Genomic DNA, 26,919 nt, shown 5'->3' with positions numbered 1-26,919 from the left:
TTGGCCATTGTATTGACACGCTCAACATATATGTCTCTGATTGGCCATTGTGTTCAAGCGCTCAACATATATGTCTGTGATTGGCCATTGTGTTCAAGCGCTCAACATATATGTCTGTGATTGGCCATTGTGTTCACTCGCTCAACATATATGTCTGTGATTGGCCATTGTGTTCACACGCTCAACATATATGTCTGTGATTGGCCATTGTGTTCAAGCGCTCAACATATATGTCTGTGATTGGCCATTGTGTTCAAGCGCTCAACATATATGTCTGTGATTGGCCATTGTATTGACACGCTCAACATATATGTCTCTGATTGGCCATTGTGTTCAAGCGCTCAACATATATGTCTCTGATGGCCATTGTGTTCAAGCGCTCAACATATATGTCTCTGATGGCCATTGTGTTCAAGCGCTCAACATATATGTCTGTGACTGGCCATTGTGTTCACTCGCTCAACATATATGTCTGTGATTGGCCATTGTGTTCACACGCTCAACATATATGTCTGTGATTGGCCATTGTGTTCAAGCGCTCAACATATATGTCTGTGATTGGCCATTGTATTGACATGCTCAACATATATGTCTGTGATTGGCCATTGTATTGACACGCTCAACATATATGTCTCTGATTGGCCATTGTGTTCAAGCGCTCAACATATATGTCTGTGATTGGCCATTGTGTTCAAGCGCTCAACATATATGTCTGTGATTGGCCATTGTGTTCAAGCGCTCAACATATATGTCTGTGATTGGCCATTGTGTTCAAGCGCTCAACATATATGTCTGTGATTGGCCATTGTGTTCAAGCGCTCAATATATATGTCTGTGATTGGCCATTGTATTGACACGCTCAACATATATGTCTCTGATTGGCCATTGTGTTCAAGCGCTCAACATAAATGTCTCTGATTGGCCATTGTGTTCACACGCTCAACATATATGTCTCTGATTGGCCATTGTGTTCACACGCTCAACATATATGTCTGTGATTGGCCATTGTGTTCACACGCTCAACATATATGTCTGTGATTGGCCATTGTGTTCAAGCGCTCAACATATATGTCTGTGATTGGCCATTGTATTGACATGCTCAACATATATGTCTGTGATTGGCCATTGTATTGACACGCTCAACATATATGTCTCTGATTGGCCATTGTGTTCAAGCGCTCAACATATATGTCTGTGATTGGCCATTGTGTTCAAGCGCTCAACATATATGTCTGTGATTGGCCATTGTGTTCAAGCGCTCAACATATATGTCTGTGATTGGCCATTGTGTTCAAGCGCTCAACATATATGTCTGTGATTGGCCATTGTGTTCAAGCGCTCAATATATATGTCTGTGATTGGCCATTGTATTGACACGCTCAACATATATGTCTCTGATTGGCCATTGTGTTCAAGCGCTCAACATAAATGTCTCTGATTGGCCATTGTGTTCACACGCTCAACATATATGTCTCTGATTGGCCATTGTGTTCACACGCTCAACATATATGTCTGTGATTGGCCATTGTGTTCAAGCGCTCAACATATATGTCTGTGATTGGCCATTGTGTTCAAGCTCTCAACATAAATGTCTCTGATTGGCCATTGTGTTCACACGCTCAACATATATGTCTGTGATTGGCCATTGTATTGACACGCTCAACATATATGTCTGTGATTGGCCATTGTGTTCAAGCGCTCAACATATATGTCTGTGATTGGCCATTGTGTTCAAGCGCTCAACATATATGTCTCTGATTGGCCATTGTGTTTTTTTGTGTTCTTGTGTTCTGTGTTTTTTTTACTTCTTTCAAAAACTCACAAAAAAAACTTACCAACCCCAAACTGGTCCTTTTCATAGGGTCTTTAAACTGCAGTAAATAATAGTGAAGACATAGTGAATAATTATCTCTGTCAGTCTCTGTTTCTTGTCCTCAGTGTGGGAACGCTCTGAAACAGGAATCTGTGTGATTTGCAGGGCGACGCGGTGAAAGATCTCATGCAGCGTTTTCTGGGTGACCAGGCAGCGATGAAGAGACAGGTGCTCTCGGCCAACTCAGTGGAGCAGAACTTCCTGGGACTCAAGCGGCTAATAGTGAGTAGCAGATCATGATTGTTCCTTCTCGTGCTCCCATTTTTTTAATCATTTCAGCCGAGACAGACATGTCACATTTCAAAACGAGGGTTGGAGGTGAGTGGCATTAATGGCGGAGCTCCACTTTGTGTTCTTGTTCACCATCTCCATTTCTTTTTTTAGTTTTACGACTGTTTAAAATCTGCAGAAGGCTTGTGGCAATTTGCTCCGGACTCGAAATCGGGGTAAAAATCTGAGCTAAAATCTTGGACTGTAATGTATTGGGCAACGTGGCAGTGTTTCATGATCTAAATATAGTACTATTGTAGTCACTCACCATATTGTGACCCTGGATGACAAAACCAGTCACATGTCACACGGGTATATTTGTGGCAATAGCCAACAATACATTGTATGTGTCAAAATTATTGATTTTTCTTTTATGCCAAAAATCATTAGGATATTTAGTAAAGATCATGTTCCATGAAGATATTTAGTAAATTTCCTACCGTAAATATATAAAACATTTATTTTTGTGAGTGAATGCAACATAATCGGCTACATAAATGAACAACTTTTTTAAAGGAGATTTTCTCAATGTTTAGATTTTTTTGCACCCTCAGATTCCAGATTATCAAATAGTTGTATCCCGGCCAAATATTGCCCTATCCTAACAAACCATACATCAATGGAAAGCTTATTTATTCAGCTGGTTCTAACTATAATAAATTATAGTTATTGAATTAAATCTTTTTACAATAAGCAATTGATGGACCTGCTATTCCACCTCCAGTAACGACCAGAATGTGACAGTAACTCACAGTTATGTGACAGTTTTCTACACTCCAGACCACATCCACATGACATTCACACAAGTTCTTGCTTGAAATTAAGTCGTTCCCACGTGCAAATATCATCAAGCAATCCCAGCTGTGTAGATGACTCTCACATTATAAACGCTTTGACCTATTTTGCTGTTGATATTGTATTACAACTTGGTGATATATACTGAAAATATCTGGTGTAGGATTTTACCATTTTCACTCAGAAATTACAAAGAAACAGCAAGTAACACATTTAATTAAACATGAGATTTTGAAGGTGAAATACTGAAATAGTATTATTATTATTATTATTTTTATTTTTTGGGGTAAAATGTAGGGCTACTCCAATATAATTTTATTTACAATTTATAAAAAAAGATTTTCACAGTGTAGTTAAATTCTATCTTAATATTTTTATCCTTAACAATATTTAATTTAAAATGTATAATCTATTTATTTACTCTAAAATGACTTAAAAGGTTCATCCAAAGCATTTTCAACTCAACAGTCACTTGAGCTATGAAGATGTAATCAAGAAGTAAAATCTAGTTCAAAATAATCAAGGCCTGCTTTCCACAATGTTTTTTTCACTAAATGAATGCAAGGAAAAAAATATATTTATTCCCTTCATTTACATGAACCAATATACCAACAAATAGTAATAAACAGCAATATTTACTAGGGGTGGGAATCCCACGATTCGATTTAAAATCGATTCTCGATTTTTCAATAAAATTTCAATTCAATATATGCATAGATGTAAAATCTATGATCAAATCTAAAATCAAAACTATGCATATATCGAATTGAAATTTGATTCAAAATTTCTAAATTCAAAACGGTGGGGTGCTACCACAGAAACCGAAAATTCTCGGGCCAGCAGCATGTGTCCAAATTTCAATCTTAACCGTTCTATTTCATCAGAAACGATCTGAAAACAGGGCTTTAAGTGTAAAATACCGAACTTGTCCATGTTTGGTTCGATTCAAACGAACTCTGGTGTGATTGCTCTGTCAGTGAATTAGTGTGAACGCTGCCATCCGAACCCTGGTGCCACCAAACAAGCAGACCGAGACCGCTTGGGGATGGGTTTCGATCCGCTTCCAAACGAACTCTGGTGCAGTTCGAATGAAATATGAACACAGCACGGACCAAAGACATGTAAACAAACCAAAAATACCTGTTTTTCTCGTCATATTTCTGAAGAAACTTGTTTCAAAAACAACACATTTCAAATAAACACGTTTCACGTGTGCGTGTGTGTGTGTTTGTATATGGTTTATGTGGACACAAATGTGTATAATGACATGAATATTACAACGTAAACATGGTATATGAGAGACTTCATGTGTCCTCGTAAACCAAATTTAACAAAACTTAAAAAGCATACCAAACTGTGTTTTAAAAAAATCCAAAATAATGCAGAATGTTTTCTGTGATGGGTACACCTATGGAGAGTTACACATAAACCACATTATACACGTGTGTGTGTGTGTGTGTGTGTGTGTGTGTGTGTGTGTGTGTGTGTGTGTGTACCTGTTTTTCTATCCCGGTGGGGACTTCAACCTGAATGCACACAGACTCATGGGGAGTCGTGCCATAGTGGGGACCTAAATAGAGGTCCCCATGGGTAAACAAGCTTATAAATCATACAGAATGAGTTTATTTGGAAATGTAAAAATGCAGAAAGTTTTCTGTGATGGGTAGGTTTAGGGGTAGGGTTAGTGTAAGGAGATAGAATATACCATTTGTACAGTGTGTGTGTGTGCAGTGCTGTATCAGGCAGCATGAAGTGCCAGCTGTAGCCCTAGGGGCCCAAAATTACTGCCTCACTGATTTACCTCTGAACACAAGAGTCAGACACATGCAGACAGGCCTGAGACGCACAGCCTTGCCTGCTGTGCCCACGTCCTTCACTGAATGACAAGGATACCCTGCGTGTGTGTGTGTGTGTGTGTGTGTTTCTCTAGTGTTAGTGCTGAGGCAGCCTGTAGTGTGGAAGCATGAGCTCTAATCCCCAGATCCTGGACTTCACAGGCCAGATCAAGAAGAGAAACGTGTGAGGCTTACTGAGACACACACAGGATTAGTCCTCTGTATATAGTGAGACATTCACAGACACTGCATTGTATCACTCTTTAAAGATCCTATGTGTTTTAAATATGTCTTTTATCCAAATGACTAACATTGCATTCAAAGTATACAGTCATTATACTGCAAAAAAATATTTTCTTACTCTGTATTTTTGTCTTGATTTCCAGTATAAATATCTAAACATTCTTAAATCAAGATACATTTACTTGAGAAACGGTTACATAAATCTGAAAAATAAAATCATCAAAATTAATTGAATTTATACTAAAAACAAGAAAAATATCTGCCAATAGGATAAGAACAAATAATCTTGTTTTCCCTCTGAATTAAGTTTATTTTTCCTACCCCACTGACAGGTATCTTTTCTTGTTTTAAACATAAACTCACTTCATTTTAATACTTTTAAATTTACAAAGCTTAACCCTTTAAAGCCTGACACATTAAAAAAATGGCAGAAAATTATATATTTTGGGAAATAAGATGTTTATTAAGCCTTGAATAAAAAAAAAATCAAAAAAATTGCCAACTCATTTTGTTTATGATATATTTTTTGTATCACATTTGATACATCAGGCTTTTGGGGAACGTTTTGCTTACAACCGTGTAGAGTTTAGATACAAAAAATCTATTATGCCTTTAACAGTTTGAAAACATAGCAGTTTCTGTCTTTGTTCAGGCAAAGATGCACCTTACACTTCTCACAGTACACATGTGAGAAGTGATTGTTGGTGCAATGCTTGCATCTTTGCACCAACAAAGTGCAAAGATGCACTTTGGCGGCCTATAGCTTTAGGCGGCCTATGGCTTTTTTATTTATGTATTTGATTTATTCCCATTCGGAAATATTTTTTTTTTATTACTAAGCAACCACTGAATGGAACAACACATTATATATCATTTTAAAGCTTAGGATCTCAGCTTTTTAATGCATCTAATTACATTTATTAACTCCTAACGGGTGCTGAGTAATCCCTCTAAAACCGAGTGTACCGCCAGCAGGCGCCACCTAGCTGCGAAAATATTCATTACCATATTTTTCAAAAATCTTGCCTTGATTAACACAAAGTTGATGTCATTTGAAAGCTTAGAGTCTGAGGTATAACTCTTAACATCCTTGATGTGTCATTACAAGTGCACAGGTCATGTGAGTGATTCCTTCAGAGTTAACACGGGTGAATCTGACTGCAGTAGATATACTATGTATTTACATCCTGTTTTCGGTCGAAGTCCACAGTAGTCGATTGTCGAGTTCACGCGCGTGATCATAGGTACTAAACCTATGCGCGTGAACTCGACAATCGATTACTGTGGACTTCGACCGAAAACAGGATGTAAATACAGGTATGTGCGCTGGCTGAATAAACATCATTTTTATTAAATTCTTTCACATCTACTGCAGTCAGATTCACCCGTGTTAACTCTGAAGGAATCACTCACATGACCTGTGCACTTGTAATGACACATCAAGGATGTTAAGAGGCTAAAAGCAGGTTTAAAACTTGCCCCATTGAAGTCAACAGGGTGCAAATTTTAAAACGAGGATAACACGTTGTAGGCAACACCGATTTTTGTCGTTGTTCTCTGTACTGACAGCACTCCAAATGTACAAAAAAATGAGCTCAATGTTAAAATTGACCGGAGTTCTCCTTTAAGGTCGTCACCCAGGTGCTTTGTCTCCATGTCTAAGCACTGCTCTCTAAATGTATATAAACTACAATGTACACTGCCTTAGTTAAACTTGATGACTGCAGCTACGACAGCTCGTGTTCTCAATAAAGAGTAACTTCTGTTTAAAAGAAAGAACCAAGTCTCCTGGTCTCTGCTTTGACGAAGGAAAAGTTTCCAACACTTCTCAAGTAAATATATCTTGATTTAAGAATGTTTAGATATCTGTACTGAAAAACAAAACAAAAATGCTAAGTAAGAAAATATGCTTTATGCTCAACTGAAAACGAGCAAACAGAAGGTGAACACAATTAAAAAAAAAAAAATACAGAACCCTGACATTAATCCCCCTCCCGGAAGGCGCAAAGAGCAACAAAAAGAATCCAACTGGAGGGAGTGAGGGAAGGTAACAGGCAGGTGTCCTGGTCTGTGCCGGCAGGCTAGGAAGCCTCCAGGGTGACACTGGCGATACAGGAGCCAGGGAGGCGCTGGCAGTTCAGGGAGCCAGGGAGGATCGGCCTCCGTGGCCTCCAGAGCAGACTCTGCACCGGGGCTCGTGAACTGGAGCGATCACTGGACTCTGGTCAGGGGCTGGAGCTGAGGTGTGTGTGTGTGGCCCAAACACACAGGAAAGGACCACCTCTTCAATACAACCAGGGCAGACAGGAAGGGCAGATTCTGGAATTTCTCTCACTGGAACGGACTCGGGAATTTCTCTCACTGGAACAGACTCGGGAATTTCTCTCACTGGAACAGACTCGGGAATTTCTCTCACTGGAACAGACTCGGGAATTTCTCTCACTGGAACAGACTCGGGAATGGGAATTTCTCTCACTGGAACGGACTCGGGAATTTCTCTCTCTGGATCGGACTCTGGAATTTCTCTTACTGGAACGGACTCGGGAATTTCTCTCACTGGAATGGATTCGGGAATTTCTCTCACTGGAACGGACTCAGGAATTTCTCTCACTGGAACGGACACTGGAATTTCTCTCACTGGAACGGACTCGGGAATTTCTCTCACTGGAACAGACTCAGGACACAAGGACACATAGGTGGCCAGCACCCACTCTACAAAGTCCACAAAGGTCCCAAAGCTGAAGTGGTAATATACCTTTAATGAACGGTTGGGAAATGAAGTCAGGCACGCCAGTTGTAGAAAATCCCTTGTGTGGTCCTTGAGAGCTCTGCCTTGCTGTTCTAATCAGAGCAATTGTACTGCTGGCAAATCAATATTTGAGTCCTTGTTCTTTGGTCCTGTCTTCTGTCATGGAACATTGCCAAAGAGTAGTCATGAAGAAAAAACAACAAAGAGAACAGGCTTGAAACACTTCACAAACACGACGTTAAGACGGGACAAATGAACTTTTCTTACACAGAATAAGGCACACAACATATTATTTCTTAGTATTCTACAGTGATAAAGGCTATGTTGATCTGCATTAAAGGACACCTATTATGCAAAATTCACTTTGAAATTAATTTTGAACACAAATGTGTGTTGGCAGTGTGTGTACACAACCACCCTATAATGATAAAAATCCACCCAGTGCTTTTTATTTTAAATCCCCATAAATCATAAGCACTGTCTCAGAAAAAGCCGTTCTCAGATTCGGGGCAATGTGACGTACTTTTGCACAAGCCCCGCCCACGACTGTTGACTGACGCTGCTGTATTAGCATAGACCCGCCCTGAGTGAGCTAAACACAGTCCGCCATTGTTTCGACGCCGGAGCAGCTGTAGACAAGAATGTCTTCTAATCGATTGAGGTGTTTTGTTGTTAGATGTAAGAATGAACATAGCAGTCTTCATTTACTCTCGTTGTTACTCGAGGATGGATCTGTACCAACTGTTTGTGATCAAGCTTACAGTCTCCGGAGCGATAGGCCTAGCGTTACTGATCACGGCAGAAATTAAAGTTAGAGCGCGCACTTTATGACAGTTAATCGAGTCGTTTTACAGATATAAAGTTTACCAGTTTGTTAAGCACTTCCTGAAAAGGTGTGTATATATTTGTATACTGTTAGTTGTAACAAGTGTTTATGCACACTTCTTATACGGTGTTTATTCAGCTCTTACAGTGATTTTCTGGAGTAAAACTAACGCTTCATCTTTTGTGTGATGTACAATAAACTTCATTAAACTCATCAGTATATTTTTGGCCATCATTCAGACTGGGTCCGCTACTGCAGGCTTGTACTAATAGTGGATAAAAGCAAGATGAAAAATAAGTTATAACCGTAATTTAACTAAACTATACTTGTTCTATCTCCATACAGCATATATTCTCTGGCTCTGTGGACATTATTGTCCGACTCCGGGTCGAAATGAACACCGCTACTGAGAATTTCTGTTTTGATATTATCATTCCGTGAGATGAGACTGTCCTGGCTCTGAAGCGCGAACTCGTGAGGCTCCGCCCTCTGTGCGGCAGCAGCAGCTCATTTGCATTTAAAGGGATACACACTAAAACGGCATGTTTTTCTGAGCCCCAAAAAGTGACAATTTAAACATGCTGCAAACAATTATCTGTAGGGTATTTTGAGCTAAAACTTCACATACACACTCTGAGGACATCAGAGACTTATTTTACATCTTGTGAAAAGGGTCATAATAGGTGCCCTTTAAAGTATAAATACACTTTATTATCATGAAAATACCAGAGAAGGCTTGAAGAACTCATAGATTGTATTAGTCATGTTTAATCAAAGCGTTTCAATCTTTTGTTTATTCAGCTACAGCGATAGTATGATGCCCATAGGGATTTCCTGGAATGACGTGCGTTATCGAACTTCTGCGGGGCATATTTCAAATGTCTGCGCGAGAGCACCCTCTGGCTTTCAGATGGAGCAGCATTTACTACTGATCACAGAGCCGTGCTGCACTGACAAGCTGCACATAAAATAATCGCAGCCTTTGTCAAATCGTATGTGGTTTCATTTAAAAAAATTGTGCAGCTGTTAAAATGGTCTAGAACTGGGACTAGTGCAGAAGTACATACTGATCCAGATCTGTCATCCCCAGAGTAAAAACTGCTCAGACAGAGAGCAAAGTCTCACATACATGATACAACACAACATGTGCCGTTCATCTGAACCTGATAGAAAATCCCTCATTCTACAGAAGAACGATGCCTCATCCTCCCTCGTTTCCCCATGACTGCTCATTTCTCTCTTTTCTTCTGGTCTGGCTCTTGTCTTCTCCATACGGGGTTCCAGTGATTATTTTTGGCTCTTAATCTCGGTCTTATTTCTCACGGCACCATCCTGACTTCCTTTCCAGCTGTTCATAATATTGTTATCTATCTTATTTTCTTGGACACAAAGGACTGAATCTCTCTCAGTGCAGCCCATAAGTATTCCGTGAGTGTAGAGAGTGAGAGAGTTGCAAAAGACAGCTTTAAAGGAATAGTTCACTTAAAAATGAAAATCACCTCAAGTTGTTTCAAACCTGTATGAATTTCTTTCTTCTGCTGAACACAAAAGAAGATATTTGGAAGATTTTTATGAAGAACAGTTGATGGACCCCATTGACTTTTTTTTCCTCTACTCTGGAAGTCAATGGGGTCCATCAACTATTTGGTTACCGACATTCTTCAAAATATCTTCTTTTGTGTTCAGCAGAAGAAAGAAATTCATAAAGGTTTGAAACAACTTGAGGACGAGTAAAGGATGACAGAATTTTAATTTTTAAGTGAACTATTCCTTTAACAATAAAACCATTTTAAAGTTGAAGGTTGTTGGTTTTCATCTCCATTTTTGTATTTTTTCTTAACAGTGTCAGATACAAAAATAATTTGTATGAATATATACAAATCTAGCATTCACTTCTCTAGCATTCACCGACAACTGGTTTTCAGCTCCATCTATTGAAGAAACTGTAAGTATAAGCATAATTACCTACAGTAAAATCATTAAAATCTCACCAGATCTTTTTTTTTTACTTAGCAGGTAAAATATGACGTTTTCAAGATAAAGACTGACTTTAATATTGCTTGATTTTTAATAACGATTCCATAAATATCTGATAGTGTTTACATAAACGTTTAAATGAGCCTCGTCCTTTTGTCAGACCATCATACTGATGTTCTTTTACTGTCTCAAACTGTCAAAGACAGCAGAGAAAAGCAAGACCATGGTTTCTGAATGTCTGAAATGAGTAAGAATTTCATTAAAAGTATCCAAAGAAAGTCACTGACCTAATTTGCCTCATTGTCCTTATTAACAGAAACTAAATGAATCTGATTTTACTGACTATACTGGATTGTTTCAAATATGCTCGAGCTGCCCGATTGTGGACAAATTGAGAATCACATTTATTTATTTTTGATTTTTAAAAAAAAATTGAGATCACGAATCACCCTCAATACTGAACAGACAACTAAACAAAATAACAAGTAATTTACAAATAGGTTCAAACGAAGTGTTAACTGCCGCAGTCTATTAAATAGTTTTAAATGAATGATTCAATGACTCACTCATAAAGAGTTTGCTTGTTTCATTACTGGATGAATCAGTGTTTTTTGAATTAATGTTTCAATGACAAAAAAAAACATTTCAGTCACTTGTCGCCACCTACTGGTGTAACGGTGTAATTGATACAATATTTCTGTGAATCTCTGTGATCAAATTGTCAATGGTTTAATAGACGTAGCCAGATTGTTGTCATTTAGGAACAAGATCGAGTGGGTGTTTGAATCGAGTTTGCGATCATTTATCGTGTTTCTAATTTATCGTGTTATTAATTGTGTTACTGTTGCTGTTGCTTCAACTGGTTGGTTCATCAGTCCAAACAGGACTTTTGAATACATCTGCATTGAATGAATCCATTATCCAGCCTCGCATTGGCACTAATGCTTGCCTGTTGGGTAATTGGTTCTTCCATTGCATTCAGATTAGCTTTGGCTTTCAGAGGAAGTAGAATATTTGGTTGATGGTTTATCACCATAGACCTTACGTCAACATTTATTTTCATATTAGCAGATTTGTCTGAAACATTAACAGATGCCTTTTCTACCAGAGGTGATAACAATGCGACAACAGCATTATCTTGCTGTGCAGCATGTAGAAAACGCTTGCGGGTTAGCATAGCTTTCAATAATTAACCTCTGGGCCTATACCGCAGTCTCCTTTGGTGACGCAGGTTGTTTGAACTCATTGCTGAATTCTTTCTTCTTTACAGTACAACACTAAGTTTGTGATATTTCCTCAGTCTCTGATCTGCTTGCTTTCCTGCCAGACCCTTTTGTTTGGTCAGAAAAGCTAACAAGGAAACATATAACTGTTGTCGGAGTTGCTTGTTTCTCCAGAAATGAGGGAAGTGTGTGGGTCAAAATCAGGAAACGGAGCTATTGTCTCTGTAACAATATAATAAACAGAACTTACTGAACTTAGTCTCATAGATCCAATTTTCATGAGAATAGCAGCCAATTCATCACTGTTACACTGTAAAGAATAAATGAAAAATTATTACGTATTTATTGAAATGAATTTACATGCTTTCGTTGTCTGTGTAGGTTTTTATTAATTTTTTTTATTGGATTTTAAAAGGCATTCTTCATTCAGTTCTGAATGGTGTATGATTCCCTGGTGAATAGCCATTTGAATTGTTGCCATACAGCTTTTGTTTATTCCTTACCCGTTCATTGTATTAATTTACTTATTTTTTTCCTTGGTTCATTATCGCTTCTTGTTTCGTCGTTTCGCTTACAGAGCTGTTATGTTTTTATTCCCATTTTGGATTAATCTTTGTAGCTTTTGGGTTAGTAACAATGAATAAGGTGTTTATATATTATATGTGATATTATACACATACATATACAATATTCTCTCCATAATCTTCATAGCATCAGTCAGAGTCTGACTGTAAAGCTGTAAACGGTTATGGTAATTACGATATGGCGCGAATGCAGAACTAGTTTCAATGATTGTCTTGCTTCAGAAGTGACTTTGGTGAAAGTGTTCAAAATACTGATATGGCTTCAGTGTGCACTCGTCTTAAAGCATAGGGATAAACCACGGCTACGCCACCCCATCGTTGCTGAAAAATATGATGTAGTGATTCAGTTTTATTAATAAAAATCCAGGGATCTAAGCTTTGGATTAAACCGTTTTATTGCACACCTTCCAACCAATCAGAATCGAGTATTCAGACAGACCATGGTATAACATCTAAATAATTCTCTTCTATTGCGTTTTAGCTACAGCATCATATATTGACATCCTTGAAGGTATAGTTCACTCAAAAGTATAAATGTGAAGTGTAATAAAAAGACCCAAATTTAAGTCATTATTCACTGAAGATATTTACTTCCACCTTAGTCCTCCTTTCACAGTCATTAGAAAAGTATCAGTGTCTGATTCCTTCATTAATTGTGGGCCTTTTGAGTCGGATTTCTCAATGAATCGGTGGATCCGTTCATTTCATAAAACAGAAGGCAGTTAAAAGCTTGCTTACAGGTAAGATTATCAGTGAATAACAACTTAAATGTATTTCGTGTCCTTTTTGAATCAGGGTTATTAACTAAAAATAATAAAAACAGTACTGTTAATTGAAATGAAGCTGAAATAAAATGAAATATAAATATTAGTTGGAAAAACTTAATCTAAACGGAAATTAGAAATGTTTTCTGAGCTGAAAATGTTTAAGTTGAAGCACTAAACTGGAGGGGGAAAAAATCTTTAAAAAATTAAATGATTAAACCTAAATAGCAATATAAAAAAGTAAAAAAAAGCATATTTCATTGTACAGTAATTGTGTGTGAAAGAACCACATGCTAGAACATTAATAAAAATGTCTCCTTTTGAGTTCTACTGAGGTTTTGAATGACTTGTTGAGGATAAGTAAATAGGGGCTTTTGCACTGGGTAGTTATAGGAACTTAGAAGTGACGTAAGCCGTCACAAACGTCCTGCTGCTCTGGTTGTTGTGCGGGACTTTTATTTTGACGGTGTGGCAGATTTTTACTTTGTTGGCACTGAGAACGCCAATACCTGCGCTCCCATTCTCCGTCTTCATTAGTTTATGATCTGTTTAACAGTCCTATATAATACTGTAATAATAGATAGAAATGTTAAACAAAGAAAGTAAACTGTATACAAAAAAGTATTATAGCATTTGCCATGTTGTTGCTAGCTGAGCAGAAATACATAATCATCGTTCGCCTGGTCCCTTCAAAGTCGCATTGGGTTTCCAGCTTAGTGTACAGGTTGAGAAGTGCCACTGTAAAAAATAATACTGTTGGTTTAACATAGTTACCTTAATACCTTTAAAATTTTGAGTTCATTAAAATAAAAGGAGATTGGTTTAATAAATAGAAAACTCAAAATATTGTGTTATCTGAATCAGTTGATTTGGCAATAGATAAAAAGTTGTGATAAATCATGACAATTATTTGTTACAGTGTGACTTTGGTCCAGCTATTGCTGTTTTCCTTATTTGTGGAGTGAATATATAGGCTATAAACTGTGTTTGCATGGCTTTTATAAAAATGGCAGGTGTATTCGCATGCGTTCGGCCAATCAACGCACACTTACATCACTGGTAGTTCCTGTTGTGCTGGGTTAGATTCTGATTTAGTCCCCCCAAAAAACTAAAACCGTTACCAGTTCCTGCGGCGCGATCACACCAAAAAGCCTGCACTTCTTCCAATAGTTATAGAAACTATGAAAGCGTTCCTCCACTGCGAAAGCCCCTAATGATGACAGGGAACTGTAAAACAGCAGAACCTCTGATCTGTCGTGTGTGTGTGTGAGTTTGGGGTCCCCAAGTGTGCAGTACATCAGAGAGGACCCTCGTTTCCCCTGTCATTGACTTCTGTTATGTTTTATCTCAGTGGCAGCTGCTGCTTTTGCCCGTTTTCCTTCCAGTGGTTTTCAGCTTCATTTGCCCCTCTAATGAAGATTTAGAGGCTCTAGGATCTCTAGAGAGAAAGCAGTAGCACAGAGGGAAAGAGAAAGCATTTTTAATGCCTGTGAAAACAGAAGCGATACTAAACTCAGGCTGAGAAAATGAACACAAATGAAAAACAAAACAGACAAACAGCATCCCATCTAAGGCACATGTCCACACCATGGGCAAAAAGTGCCAAAAAACAGTGTTCTCCTCAAATCCAAAGGTAGAAAAGTGTCAAAATTACATGCAGTCACCAGCAAATTGCACAAGGTCAAAATGTAAATCTGAATGTAATCACAATGTGAATTTGGTCTTATTTTTATCATCACCTGATTGTTTAGATTGTATAGTAAGGGTAGACATGATATTGAATATAAGGCGGATAAAAAAACGAGGCTGTGAGGGATAGACTTTAGGGCTGTTACTAATAATTAGTCGATTAATCCAGTGTTCCCTCTAGGAAATGATGGATGATTTCCCATTGACCACGCCCCCTCCCCCTTGGTAGTTAAACCTCCCCACCCCAGAATCACGCGCACTCACACACAGGACACTTTCTGAGGAATTGAAAAATGTAAACAACCAACCAAAGATTTAATCTGCCACAGTAAGAGAAGGCTATATTCATAAATGGCAAAAATGATATTATAAATTAGGTTAGAGGATAATACAGCAGGATAAGTTGATAACAAATGCAGTTGCAAGTGTGGTTTTTCGGCTCACAGGCGCTTGGGGGCTGCACGACGACCACCATTCAACCTGAAAAAAGTCATATAACTATTCCAATGACTCCGAAGCCGTTCGGTTAAGGTAAAAAACTTAGTTCACCTTTAAGAACGGGATGTAATTTAAGTTCATGTGCATGTAAAGGCAGACGTCCCAAAACTTTTGCCAATATAGTGTGTATATATATATATAAACTATATAAAATGAAAATGTATATCGCAGCTTTTTAATGAGGAAGCAACATATGAAAGATTGGACTGAACAAGATAGGCTGTTAATAATATTTTATTGTGCAAAGATATTATGATATGAAAACTGCGCAGAATGATGCGCTTGAAGCAACATGGAGTCAGCAAGCAGCACTTCGCATTGATAAATTCAAAGCAAAAAGGGAAGAGATATTGATGCATAGTGTATTATATTGTATTATATAGACAATTGGTAGAAAGATGACATGATTTAGAAACAGCAAGTAACAAAATAAAGTCCTTTAGTGCAAAACCGTGGCCTTAATCTACAAATACAGTATAATAATGGGAACACTGATCTTGAAATGAGTTTCATCGTGTTGACTGTCATGCCCGAACGCGACGCACTGTTTGAATGCTGAATGGAGAATGACTGAGGAGAGATGAGTTTCCATTTACTTTAACTTAATGACTTAAATATTCATTAGTACCTCACATTAAAGGTGCTCTAAGTGATGTTGGGTGACGTCACTTCTTGTTGACGTTTAAAGTATTGTCAAACAAAACGGAGGCTAGCTAGACCCTCCCTCCTCCTCATCCACAAACTAACCCCCCCAAACCCCACCCCCAAATCCTTCTTGTCGGTTATTGGTTGGAACAGTTTGTTATGTTTCGTGGTGCGGGTGAGCCCAGTTTGTTTTTGTTGCCATTTGTGGAGCCTGTGGTGTCTATAGAGACCGCGTTTTTTTACAGTGTGTTCAGGGGACAGGCAGCTAGCGGATGGTGAGGAGATGTTTGCTGTATGTGACAAAATGTTTTGGCCTAAAAAACGCGTGACATCGCTTAGCGCACCTTTAAAGGGGCATTATGCAAGTCTGAGTGTTTTTTCTCTACGAGCTCCCCCTAGTGTCTGGTAGTATAATGCTTTCAAACGCTCTGTCGTAAAAACGAACTGTTGTCCCTCCCCCCTCGCCACGAGCAACCCAGCTGATCAGCTGTCAACCTAGCTGAGCAGAGGAACCGGCTATTTCAAAACCAGTTATGTCTACCGAGGCAAGTAAAGCAATACTTTCTTTCCAACTGATGGCGATTTTTTTATTTATTGTGTTGTCATGCATACTAGTATTTTTACCGGGAACGAACGATATGAACGAGGCGAACTACTGCTTTCGTGTTTGTTTGTTTGTTTGTTTTTGGGAGAATGGGCATGAGCATAAAAAAAATATATATATCGGAGGCTAATATTTGTCTAAAGTTATATTAGCAAGGTCTATAAGTTCATCTGGTAGAATGATGGTTTACCTTTGCTTGTCTAAGAAAGCATCAGAACGTTTTTTCTAGCTCGATCATGATATGTGCAACATTTTGCGCGTCTGATATTGCCTACTATCAGACGCGTTGACTTAGTGACATAAAATAAAAGTGTAAGTTACACAAATAAAACCGACAGAGGAACGGCCACACAACTACAGAAATCAAACGTGTTTGCTAATGACAATGCCTAACATCAAAGTTATAGTATCTAGCGTAATGTTACTAGTAAGCCCCTAACAGACAGCGATCATAATAAAAACCTTTACAGACAATAGCAAACATCCTGAGGTCGCAATTACTTGAAATTTAAATATTAAACACAGTTTATTCCAAAGATACTTAACTTACAAGTGCAACAGCAGGATCAGCATCCGTTTTGCAGGCTTCTGTTTCTCTCAGTTCTCACCATTCTGAAAAAGCCGGTCCGATATATTTACTCGAGTCTGACTTCTTGCTCGGTCAGTCTCCCGTTTCCTCTTTCGTTGGTCCTCCGACAAAGATTTCCTAGCTTTCTGCTTCTTTTTTACAGGCTCAGCCTCAGCCATAACTCAATCTATCGTTGCCCTTTGCTTATAGCTAGCCCGCCGGTGTTTGAATAGGGGCGTGTACGTGTGCAGTGCCGTCAAGCAATTCGTTACATCGCGAGACCTGATATCACGCGATACTTCCTGACACCGACCCGCGTCCCAAAGTTGCAAGTGAGTTTTTTCCGCTCTCGGGCACCAGGGGGGTGCGAAACCACCACCATTCAACCCGAAATGAGTAATATAACCATTCCACTGACTCCGAAGCTGTTCAGTTAAGGTTAAAAAGTTACCTAGTGTCCCTTTAAGCTATCAAATGGCTTCAGAAGTCTTGGAATATAGTGCACGTAGTTGTACGCAATAACAGTAAATGATGCATAATTTCAGGTAAATAACCCTAAATCAAACCCTAATCCGAATCGTAACTCTATAATAAGTGCATGCAGTTATAATATTTAGATAATATATTTAGATAAATAATATTTAGTACTTAAGTACAATTAGATAAATAATATTTAGTACTTAAGTACAATGTAACTACATTACCTTAAAATAAAGTGTAACCGATTAACCTAAGGATTAATTGTTAATTGTTAAGGCCTCCTGTAGTCAATCATTTTATCCCTTAAAACTCATCTTTGATCACCAAAATTACATTTTTTTTTAAAAATTTGTTTTTATTATTCATGCCTTAAAATATCTTGAATGTAACTCTACACCGTTGCCTCATTTAGTATACGTGTATCTATGAATATGCAAATGAGCCCCGCCTCCACTCACTCAAACAGCTCGGAGATCCACTCATTGACGACGATCACACGTTGATCTGATTGGTTACAAGGTAGTTTGTGACGTCAGAAACACCAGCGATTTCAAACTGTGTTTTTGAGACTGTCTTTGATTCACTGCAGTTTAAGGAGGAAATACTCAGGACAAATACAAACACAGAAAATGTTCCTTTTTTTATTTTTACATTTTTTTATTACTGACTTTTCACTCGTCTTTTATATTGTTTCATAACTTTTTATTAGTCAGGCTAGTAGTTTTTGCTGTGGTATCAAAATTAGGTTCCAGAATAGTGAAATTTCAATGATCTACAAATATGGTGTCATAATAAGCTATTTAATAGAATACAATGTTGAGTCTAAAACAATGAGTCAATAATAGTAAAAAGTATGGCAGTGAAAAGTAAAAATGTAACCTTTGGCCGACTGAGATGTTGGCCGGATATTGACTGATATTGTCTGAACAAACGGATCACAATTTCATCAATGCAAAATAACACTGCAGACACTGAAGATCAGATCGGATATATGTGCAAAGTGATCAAATCCACTGCAGGGAAATGTGCCTGTCACCCAAAAAACAAATCTACAGTACGGCATATGTGAGGAAAACTTTGGTGTGAACAAGCCTAATTTGTCCGTCCCTAGTTTGTATTGCAGTCAATTTGATTTTTTTTGCAACATATGCAAGTTTTGAAACGAAAGTCTTGCTTTGACTAATGCCAGTGTCATGTAAAGCGAGTGCTCACAGTGACCTTGTCGTCTCGTTCGCACCTCCTCCTGAGCGAGCAGCTGTTTGTGTAATGTCTTCATCTTCTCTCTCGGCCCACAGAGCACTAAGAACTGGAGGGCGTCCGTGGATCTGACGGGACGACTGCTGACGGCTCACGGCCAGGGCTACGGCAAGAGCGGCCAGCCCACCGGACACACCACTGACTCCTTACAGGTGAGCACAACCTGTGCTCTCTACAGGGCCGCGGCCCAGCACTTAAAGGGATAGTTCACCCAAAAATGCCGCTAGAGACAAGCTCCAAAAGAGAGTCAATCCCATAGACCCCCATGTTTAAGGGATAGTTCACACAAAAATGAAAATTACCCCAAGATTTACTCACCCTCAAGCCATCCTAGGTGTGTAAGACTTTCTTCCTTCAGCCAAACACAATCAGAGTTATATTAAAAAATATCCTGGCTCTTTCAAGCTTTATAATGGGCTCTAAAAAGCACATCCATCCATCATTAAAGTAATCCATACGACTCCAGGGGGTTAAAGGGTCAGTTCACCCAAAAATGAAAATTCTGTCAGTAATTACTCTCCCTCATGTTTTTCCAACCCCGTAAGACTTTAGTTCACCTTCTAAACACAAATTAAGATATTTTTGATGAAATCTGAGAGTTGGATCACTCCTCCATAGGCTGCTAGGTAATTTCATCTGCCAGCCCAGAAAAGTTAGTAAAGACATTGTTAAAATGCTCCAAGTGACTACAGTGGCTCAACCTTAAGTTTATCAAGCGACGAGAATACTTTTTGTGCGAAAACACCCCCCAAAAAACCTGACTTTATTCAACTATTCATTTTCTTCTGCGAAAGTCAGAACGTAGGCTCACTATTGGCCGGCATCACACGCATCACACACGACCAGCGTCGGCCAATAGTGAGCCTCCATTCTGACGTACAACCCAGAAGCGCTGCACTGTTACACTACGTGAACTCACTCAGAGGCCCACACAGAAGAAAATGAATAGTTGAATAAAGTTGTTATTTTAGTTTTTTACACACAAAAAGTATTCTCGTCGCTTGATAAACTTATGGTTGAGCCACTGTAGTCACTCGGACTATTTTAAACATTGTCTTTACTAACTTTCTGGGCCGGCAAGTTTCAATTACATAGAAGCCTATGGAGGAGTGAGACAGCTCTCAGATTTCATCAAAAATATCTTAATTTGTGTTCTGAAGATGAACGAAAGTCTTACGGGGTTGGAACAACATGAGGGTGAGTAATTACTGACAGAATTTTCATTTTTGGGTGAACTATCCCTTTCATAAAGACCTTCTGAAGCGAAGCCATGTGTTTTTGTATGAAAAATATTCATATTTATAACTTTATAAACTATAATCAATGTCTTACGCGGCCACACACTAGTCTAGTTCCGGTGACCTCTGACCCGACACATGACATATTGATAAACGCGCAAGCACAGAAAACACCGGTCACGAACTAGAAGTCTAAAATTAGACTTTTAAAAAGAAATGTGGGAGGAGATTGTGTTTGACCCGAGAGGCGTCGACTCTCACCTGAGCTTCTCACCTAATTGTGGTTGAAATGTTTTTAATTGTAATATTCACAGCTTGAATATATCGTACAACCATATTACATTTCAGCCTGAAAATACACTGCTTTAAAATGCAAGCACTTTTAATCCAATGCATTTTTTTTTTCAATGTTTCAAAGACATTTGTCATTAATTTACTTCCATTAAAAAGTTATTATTATAATGTTATTTATATATATATATATGGTGAAGGCTATGTGATGATGTGGGGCTATTTTAATTCCAAAGGCCAAGGGAACTTTATCAGGATGCATAGTATCCTAAAAAATTTTTTTTTTTTTTAAATACTTAAAAATAAAAATCTGCCTGCCTCTATGGGAATTTAACATAGGGGTGTACTCACTTATGCACCATGTATTTTAAGGAAGAACATTTATTTATTTACGATACATTATTCATTGACAAAGAAAATTGGTGTCCTTAAAGGTTGGATTTTTCCTAATTTTTTTAATTAAGGCATTAAGTTCAATTTCCAAAATATGATTTTTTATTCCTCTTTTTAGTCAACTTTGTGTATATATGTATATATATATATATGTATATATATGTATATGTGTGTATATATATATATATATATATATATATATATATACTGATATATAACTGGATTTCGAATCAAGATCAGAATTTAAATGAATAGCAAGCTTGTGAATCAAAATCGACATTTGTGTCGATACCCAGCCCTAGAGTTTTGTTCAGTTCCCCACACTGATATACATGTGAAGCAGCAGATCTGTCAGTGTTTGAGCTGGCGTCCCGACTCCCACTCAGTCCACAGTAACCCGCTGACGGGCCTGTGGCTCGTGTCAAAGCCCCCGCTCGCTTTGATGAGCGGCCTCACCCAGCTCCACACGCACTGCTGCAGAGAAGAGCTCGTCTGGAATACATGAAGATCACAAAGCATTGCACAACTCAGTTACAGAAAGAACAAAATGTTGAATTGTTATGTTGAAACAGACTCCTCTTTTGTCTCTGCAGCTGTGGTTTGTGCGTCTTGCTCTTCTGGTGAAGCTCAACCTTTTCCAGAATGCTGAACTGGAGTTTGAGCCCTTTGGGAATCTTGACCATCCAAACCTCTACTATGAATATTACCCGACAGTTTACCCTGGAAGACGAGGTAAAATTAGTTTAATCAAGTCAGTTTGATTACATTGTTTTTAAAGAATTTAATACTTTTATTGAACAAGGATGCATTAAATTGATCAAAAGTGACAGTAAAGGCATTTATAGTGTTATTAAAGATTTCTGTTTTTATTCTGTTATTATTATTATTATTATTATTAATAAATAATTAATTTAACTTATTATAATATTAGTATTATCTGTTGCTGCTGAATTTTAAAGTCCCCCTGGAGTCAATCATTTTATCCCTTAAAACTCATCTTTGATCACCAAAATTACATATTTAAAAAGTGGTGACTTTCTGTAATCACTGATTGTGTAATTAATACTCTGCCTAAAGTCTTATTAGATAGCTTGCAATATTTAGGATAATAAACTTGATCTCTTTTTTGTACCTCTTAATTTTTATTATCATTGTTATTTTTATGTTATAATGGTAATAAAAGTCTGATTATTTAATTTATACAAATGCAAGTATGTATTGTGTTACAGCATTACCTGTACAATTATATTTTTGCTTTGAATGCATTTGTCCTTCAGCTGTTCTAGGTTGTTTTGTTTTTAGTGTTTGTAGTTATCACAGTAATTCTTTGTTTTGTGTTTGTTCTATGAGAAAGCAAAGGCACCAAATAAGTTGTTGTATTATATTGTGAATATACACAGTTATCTTAAATTGCAATAATATTTCACAGTATTACTGTGTTTTCGATCAAATACATTCATCCTTGGAGAGCAGAAGAGACTTTTTAAAAATCGTAGAGACCCCAAACTTTTTAATGGGACTGTAAATATCTTTCAAAGGATGCCACGAACTTGGCAAAATTGGGCAAATCCAGCAATTAGTTACTTCTCAAATGCATCATAATATCAGCCCATTACCCAACAGAGCTTTATTTCCAGTCATACCAATAAAAAACATTTGCAGTCGGTCAGGTGAAATGTGAAGATCTTCAGACCCAGGTCTACGTTACAGGATCCATCCTGATATCAAAGAGTGGTGTGATCAAAGCTTGTTTCACCAGCATGGAGTCTGTTTCGTCAGTGTATTTACTGACAGAAAAAGAAGCAAGAATGGGAAATGTGTGCTTGTTAGTTTTTGCAGAAGAGAAAGACTATGCATTAGCCTATGCATAGGATAGAGAAGAGAATAGCCTATGCATGTTAATATCCCTAAATGTGTTTTATATGCCTCTTTCTTGGATGGTCAAGGCTCGATGGTGCCGTTCTCCATGCGTGTTTTGCACGCCGAGCTCCCTCAGTATCTGCAGAAGCCTCAGGATACTCTGGACCGCCTCCACAGAATAAAGAGCGTCTGTCAGAAGGTGAGCTGAACTTTACACCTCACTGGCTGCACCTGCTCTGCAGAGCTCTGAAATTTAATTAGCATAGCTGTAATTGGGGTTGTAAAACCTCTGTTCTTGTCCTTTCACAGATTCTGAGTAACCTGCAGGAGGGTTTAGCTGAGGACGGGAGTATGATGAACCTCACACAGGACAACAGACTCGGTACAGACCACTGAAATCTCTCCTCTAGACCTAGTGCATGTCAAATACAAACAGAATGAAAAATCTGTCATTGTTTGCTCATCCTCATTTCCACCACCCTTCAAATTGTTTATTTGTAAGATTCTGTATCTGTTATGTTAAATTACATTATAGTCTTTTACCAGATATACACTTGTAGACTCTGCAGTCTTTCTCTTTTTGATGACTTATCTTGCAATCACTGATATCAAAATATTCGTACAATAAACAAAAAAACCCATATGGCAAAAATTTACTATACATTTAACAACTAATATATTTGTTAAATATATTTATATAACTATATAAATATATTTATGGGGTTATGCACCTATTGCAATGGTGGCCGCAGAGCTTGGCTGCTGCATATACCATCGGCCTGTACCAACCTGGCCACTGTATTCGTCTCGGGCGGACAAGACTAGCATCCAGTGTGGCGGATCCACCGTTAATATCAGTGCGAGCAGCTGGCATCCCCAGCCCAGTGGTCTCAGCTCTGTTGGTCTCGGCTCTCCCAGCCCAGTGGTCTCAAGCCTGTTGGTCTCTGCGCTTCCTAGCCCAGTGGTCTCAAGTCTGTAGCCCACTGGTCTCAAGCCTGTTGGTCTCTGCGCTTCCTAGCCCAGTGGTCTCAAGCCTGTTGGTCTCTGCGCTTCCTAGCCCAGTGGTCTCAAGTCCGGTGGTCTCAACTCTGTTGGTCTTAGCGCTTCCCAGCCCAGTGGTCTCAAGCCTGTTGGTCTCTTCGCTCCCCAGCCCAGTGGCCTCAAGTCCGGTGGTCTCAAGTCTGTTGGTCTCTGCGCTCCCCAGCCCAGTGGCCTCAATTCCGGTGGTCTCAAGTCTGTTGGTCTCTGCGCTCCCCAGCCCAGTGGCCTCAAGTCCGGTAGTCTCAAGTCTGTTGGTCTCAGCGCTCCCCAGCCCAGTGGTCTCAAGTCTGTAGCCCAGTGGTCTCAAGCCTGTTGGTCTCTGCGCTCCCCAGCCCAGTGGTCTTAAGCCTGTTGGTCTCAGCGCTCCCCAGCCCAGTGGTCTCAAGTCTGTAGCCCAGTGGTCTCAAGCCTGTTGGTCTCTGCGCTCCCCAGCCCAGTGGCCTCAAGTCCGGTGGTCTCAAGTCTGTTGGTCTCTGCGCTCCCCAGCCCAGTGGCCTCAAGTCCGGTGGTCTCAAGTCTGTTGGTCTCAGCGCTCCCCAGCCCAGTGGTCTCAAGTCTGTAGCCCAGTGGTCTCAAGCCTGTTGGTCTCTGCGCTCCCCAGCCCAGTGGTCTTAAGCCTGTTGGTCTCAGCGCTCCCCAGCCCAGTGGTCTCAAGTCTGTAGCCCAGTGGTCTCAAGCCTGTTGGTCTCTGCGCTCCCCAGCCCAGTGGCCTCAAGTCCGGTGGTCTCAAGTCTGTTGGTCTCAGCGCTCCCCAGCCCAGTGGTCTCAAGTCTGTAGCCCAGTGGTCTCAAGCCTGTTGGTCTCTGCGCTCCCCAGCCCAGTGGCCTCAAGTCCGGTGGTCTCAAGTCTGTTGGTCTCTGCGCTCCCCAGCCCAGTGGCCTCATGTCCGGTGGTCTCAAGTCTGTTGGTCTCAGCGCTCCCCAGCCCAGTGGTCTCAAGTCTGTAGCCCAGTGGTCTCAAGCCTGTTGGTCTCTGCGCTCCCCAGCCCAGTGGTCTCAAGCCTGTTGGTCTCAGCGCTCCCCAGCCCAGTGGTCTCAAGTCTGTAGCCCAGTGGTCTCAAGCCTGTTGGTCTCTGCGCTCCCCAGCCCAGTGGCCTCAAGTCCGGTGGTCTCAAGCCTGTTGGTCTCAGCGCTCCCCAGCCCATTGGTCTCAAGTCTGTAGCCCAGTGGTCTCAAGCCTGTTGGTCTCTGCACTCCCCAGCCCAGTGGCCTCAAGTCCAGTGGTCTCAAGCCTGTTGGTCTCTGCGCTCCCTGGCCCAGTGGCCTCAAGCCTGTTGGTCTCTGCACTCCCTAGCCCAGTGGTCTCAAGTCTGTTGGTCTCAGCGCTCCCTAGCCCAGTGGTCTCAAGTCTGTAGCCCAGTGGTCTCAAGCCCGTTGGTCTCTGCGCTCCCCAGCCCAGTGGCCTCAAGTCCGGTGGTCTCAAGCCTGTTGGTCTCAGCGCTCCCCTAGCCCAGTGGTCTCAAGCCTGTTGGTCTCTGCGCTCCCCAGCCCAGTGGCCTCAAGTCCGGTGGTCTCAAGTCTGTTGGTCTCTGCGCTCCCCAGCCCAGTGGCCTCAAGTCCGGTGGTCTCAAGTCTGTTGGTCTCAGCGCTCCCCAGCCCAGTGGTCTCAAGTCTGTAGCCCAGTGGTCTCAAGCCTGTTGGTCTCTGCGCTCCCCAGCCCAGTGGTCTCAAGCCTGTTGGTCTCAGCGCTCCCCAGCCCAGTGGTCTCAAGTCTGTAGCCCAGTGGTCTCAAGCCTGTTGGTCTCTGCGCTCCCCAGCCCAGTGGCCTCAAGTCCGGTGGTCTCAAGCCTGTTGGTCTCAGCGCTCCCCAGCCCAGTGGTCTCAAGTCTGTAGCCCAGTGGTCTCAAGCCTGTTGGTCTCTGCACTCCCCAGCCCAGTGGCCTCAAGACCAGTGGTCTCAAGCCTGTTGGTCTCTGCGCTCCCTGGCCCAGTGGCCTCAAGCCTGTTGGTCTCTGCACTCCCTAGCCCAGTGATCTCAAGTCTGTTGGTCTCAGCGCTCCCTAGCCCAGTGGTCTCAAGTCTGTAGCCCAGTGGTCTCAAGCCTGTTGGTCTCTGCGCTCCCCAGCCCAGTGGCCTCAAGTCCGGTGGTCTCAAGCCTGTTGGACTCAGCGCTCCCCTAGCCCAGTGGTCTCAAGTCTGTTGGTCTCTGCGCTCCCCAGCCCAGTGGTCTCAAGTCTGTTGGTCTCTGCGCTCCCCAGCCCAGTGGCCTCAAGTCCGCTGGTCTCAAGCCTGTTGGTCTCAGCGCTCCCTAGCCCAGTGGTCCCAAGTCTGTTGGTCTCAGCGCTCCCCAGCCCAGTGGCATCAAGTCTGTTGGTCTCAACTCTGTTGGTCCCAGCGCTCCCCAGCGCAGTGGCCTCATGTCTGTTGGTCTCTGCGCTCCCTAGCCTAGTGGTCTTAAGTCTGTAGCCCAGTGGTCTCAAGTCTGTTGGTCTCAGCGCTCCCTAGCCCAGTGGTTTCAACTCTGTCGGTCTCAGCGCTCCCTAGCCCAGTGGTCTCAAGTCTGTTGGTCTCTACGCTCCCTAGCCTAGTGGTCTTAAGTCTGTAGCCCAGTGGTCTCAAGTCTGTTGGTCTCAGCGCTCCCTAGCCCAGTGGTTTCAACTCTGTCGGTCTCAGAGCTCCCTAGCCCAGTGGTCTTAAGTCTGTAGCCCAGTGGTCACAAGTCTGTTGGTCTCATTGCTCCCCAGTCCAGTGGTCTCAAGTCTGTTGGTCTCAGTGCTCCCCAGCCATTGGTCTCAAGTCTGTTGGTCTCAGTGCTCCCCAGTCCAGTGGTCTCAAGTCTGTTGGTCTTTGCGCTCCCTAGCCCAGTGGTCTCAACTCTGTTGATCTCAGCGCTCCCTAGCCCAATGGTCTTAAGTCTGGTGGTCCTGGTCTTTCCCCTTTTCTCAGTGCTTCCAGTAATGGCTACCACCATTTTGTGTGTCTGGGCTGCACACACTTCCCCTGGGGCGGTGGTGTCTGCCACAGTCACGGAGGTCTGAACTGGATTATTTTTCTGCCCCTTGAAATACATTTAGTAATATATTTTATTTATTTTCAGTGTGAAAAATACAAATGCATTCTGTTCACAACATATATATTTATTTAGAAAACATTTGAAATGTATAGGAAAAAAAATTAAAATCTACATCACCATTTACCATCACCTTTATAATTTGAGATAAAAATTTGAAATCACTCTCAAATAACCCAAGAAAGAGCCGTAGATGGTAGCGATCCA

General features: G+C 40.6%; 1 protein-coding gene across 1 annotated transcript in view; it reads left to right on the top strand.

The window, feature by feature from the left end:
* The window catches only part of trappc12 (trafficking protein particle complex subunit 12), a 37,336-nt gene that overhangs the window by 3,535 nt on the left and 6,882 nt on the right, over positions 1–26,919 (top strand). The window contains exons 3-7 of the mRNA XM_084392724.1: positions 1,979–2,095; positions 18,919–19,032; positions 21,396–21,534; positions 22,749–22,861; positions 22,972–23,044. Of these exons, the coding sequence (XP_084248850.1) occupies positions 1,979–2,095; positions 18,919–19,032; positions 21,396–21,534; positions 22,749–22,861; positions 22,972–23,044 (556 nt within the window). The remainder of the gene's footprint in view (positions 1–1,978; positions 2,096–18,918; positions 19,033–21,395; positions 21,535–22,748; positions 22,862–22,971; positions 23,045–26,919) is intronic.

The sequence above is a fragment of the Rutilus rutilus genome (genome assembly GCF_951802725.1).
Source record: "Rutilus rutilus genome assembly, chromosome: 21".
NCBI classification, from domain to species: Eukaryota; Metazoa; Chordata; class Actinopteri; order Cypriniformes; family Leuciscidae; genus Rutilus; species Rutilus rutilus.
This window is presented reverse-complemented; position numbering and strand designations above follow the sequence as displayed.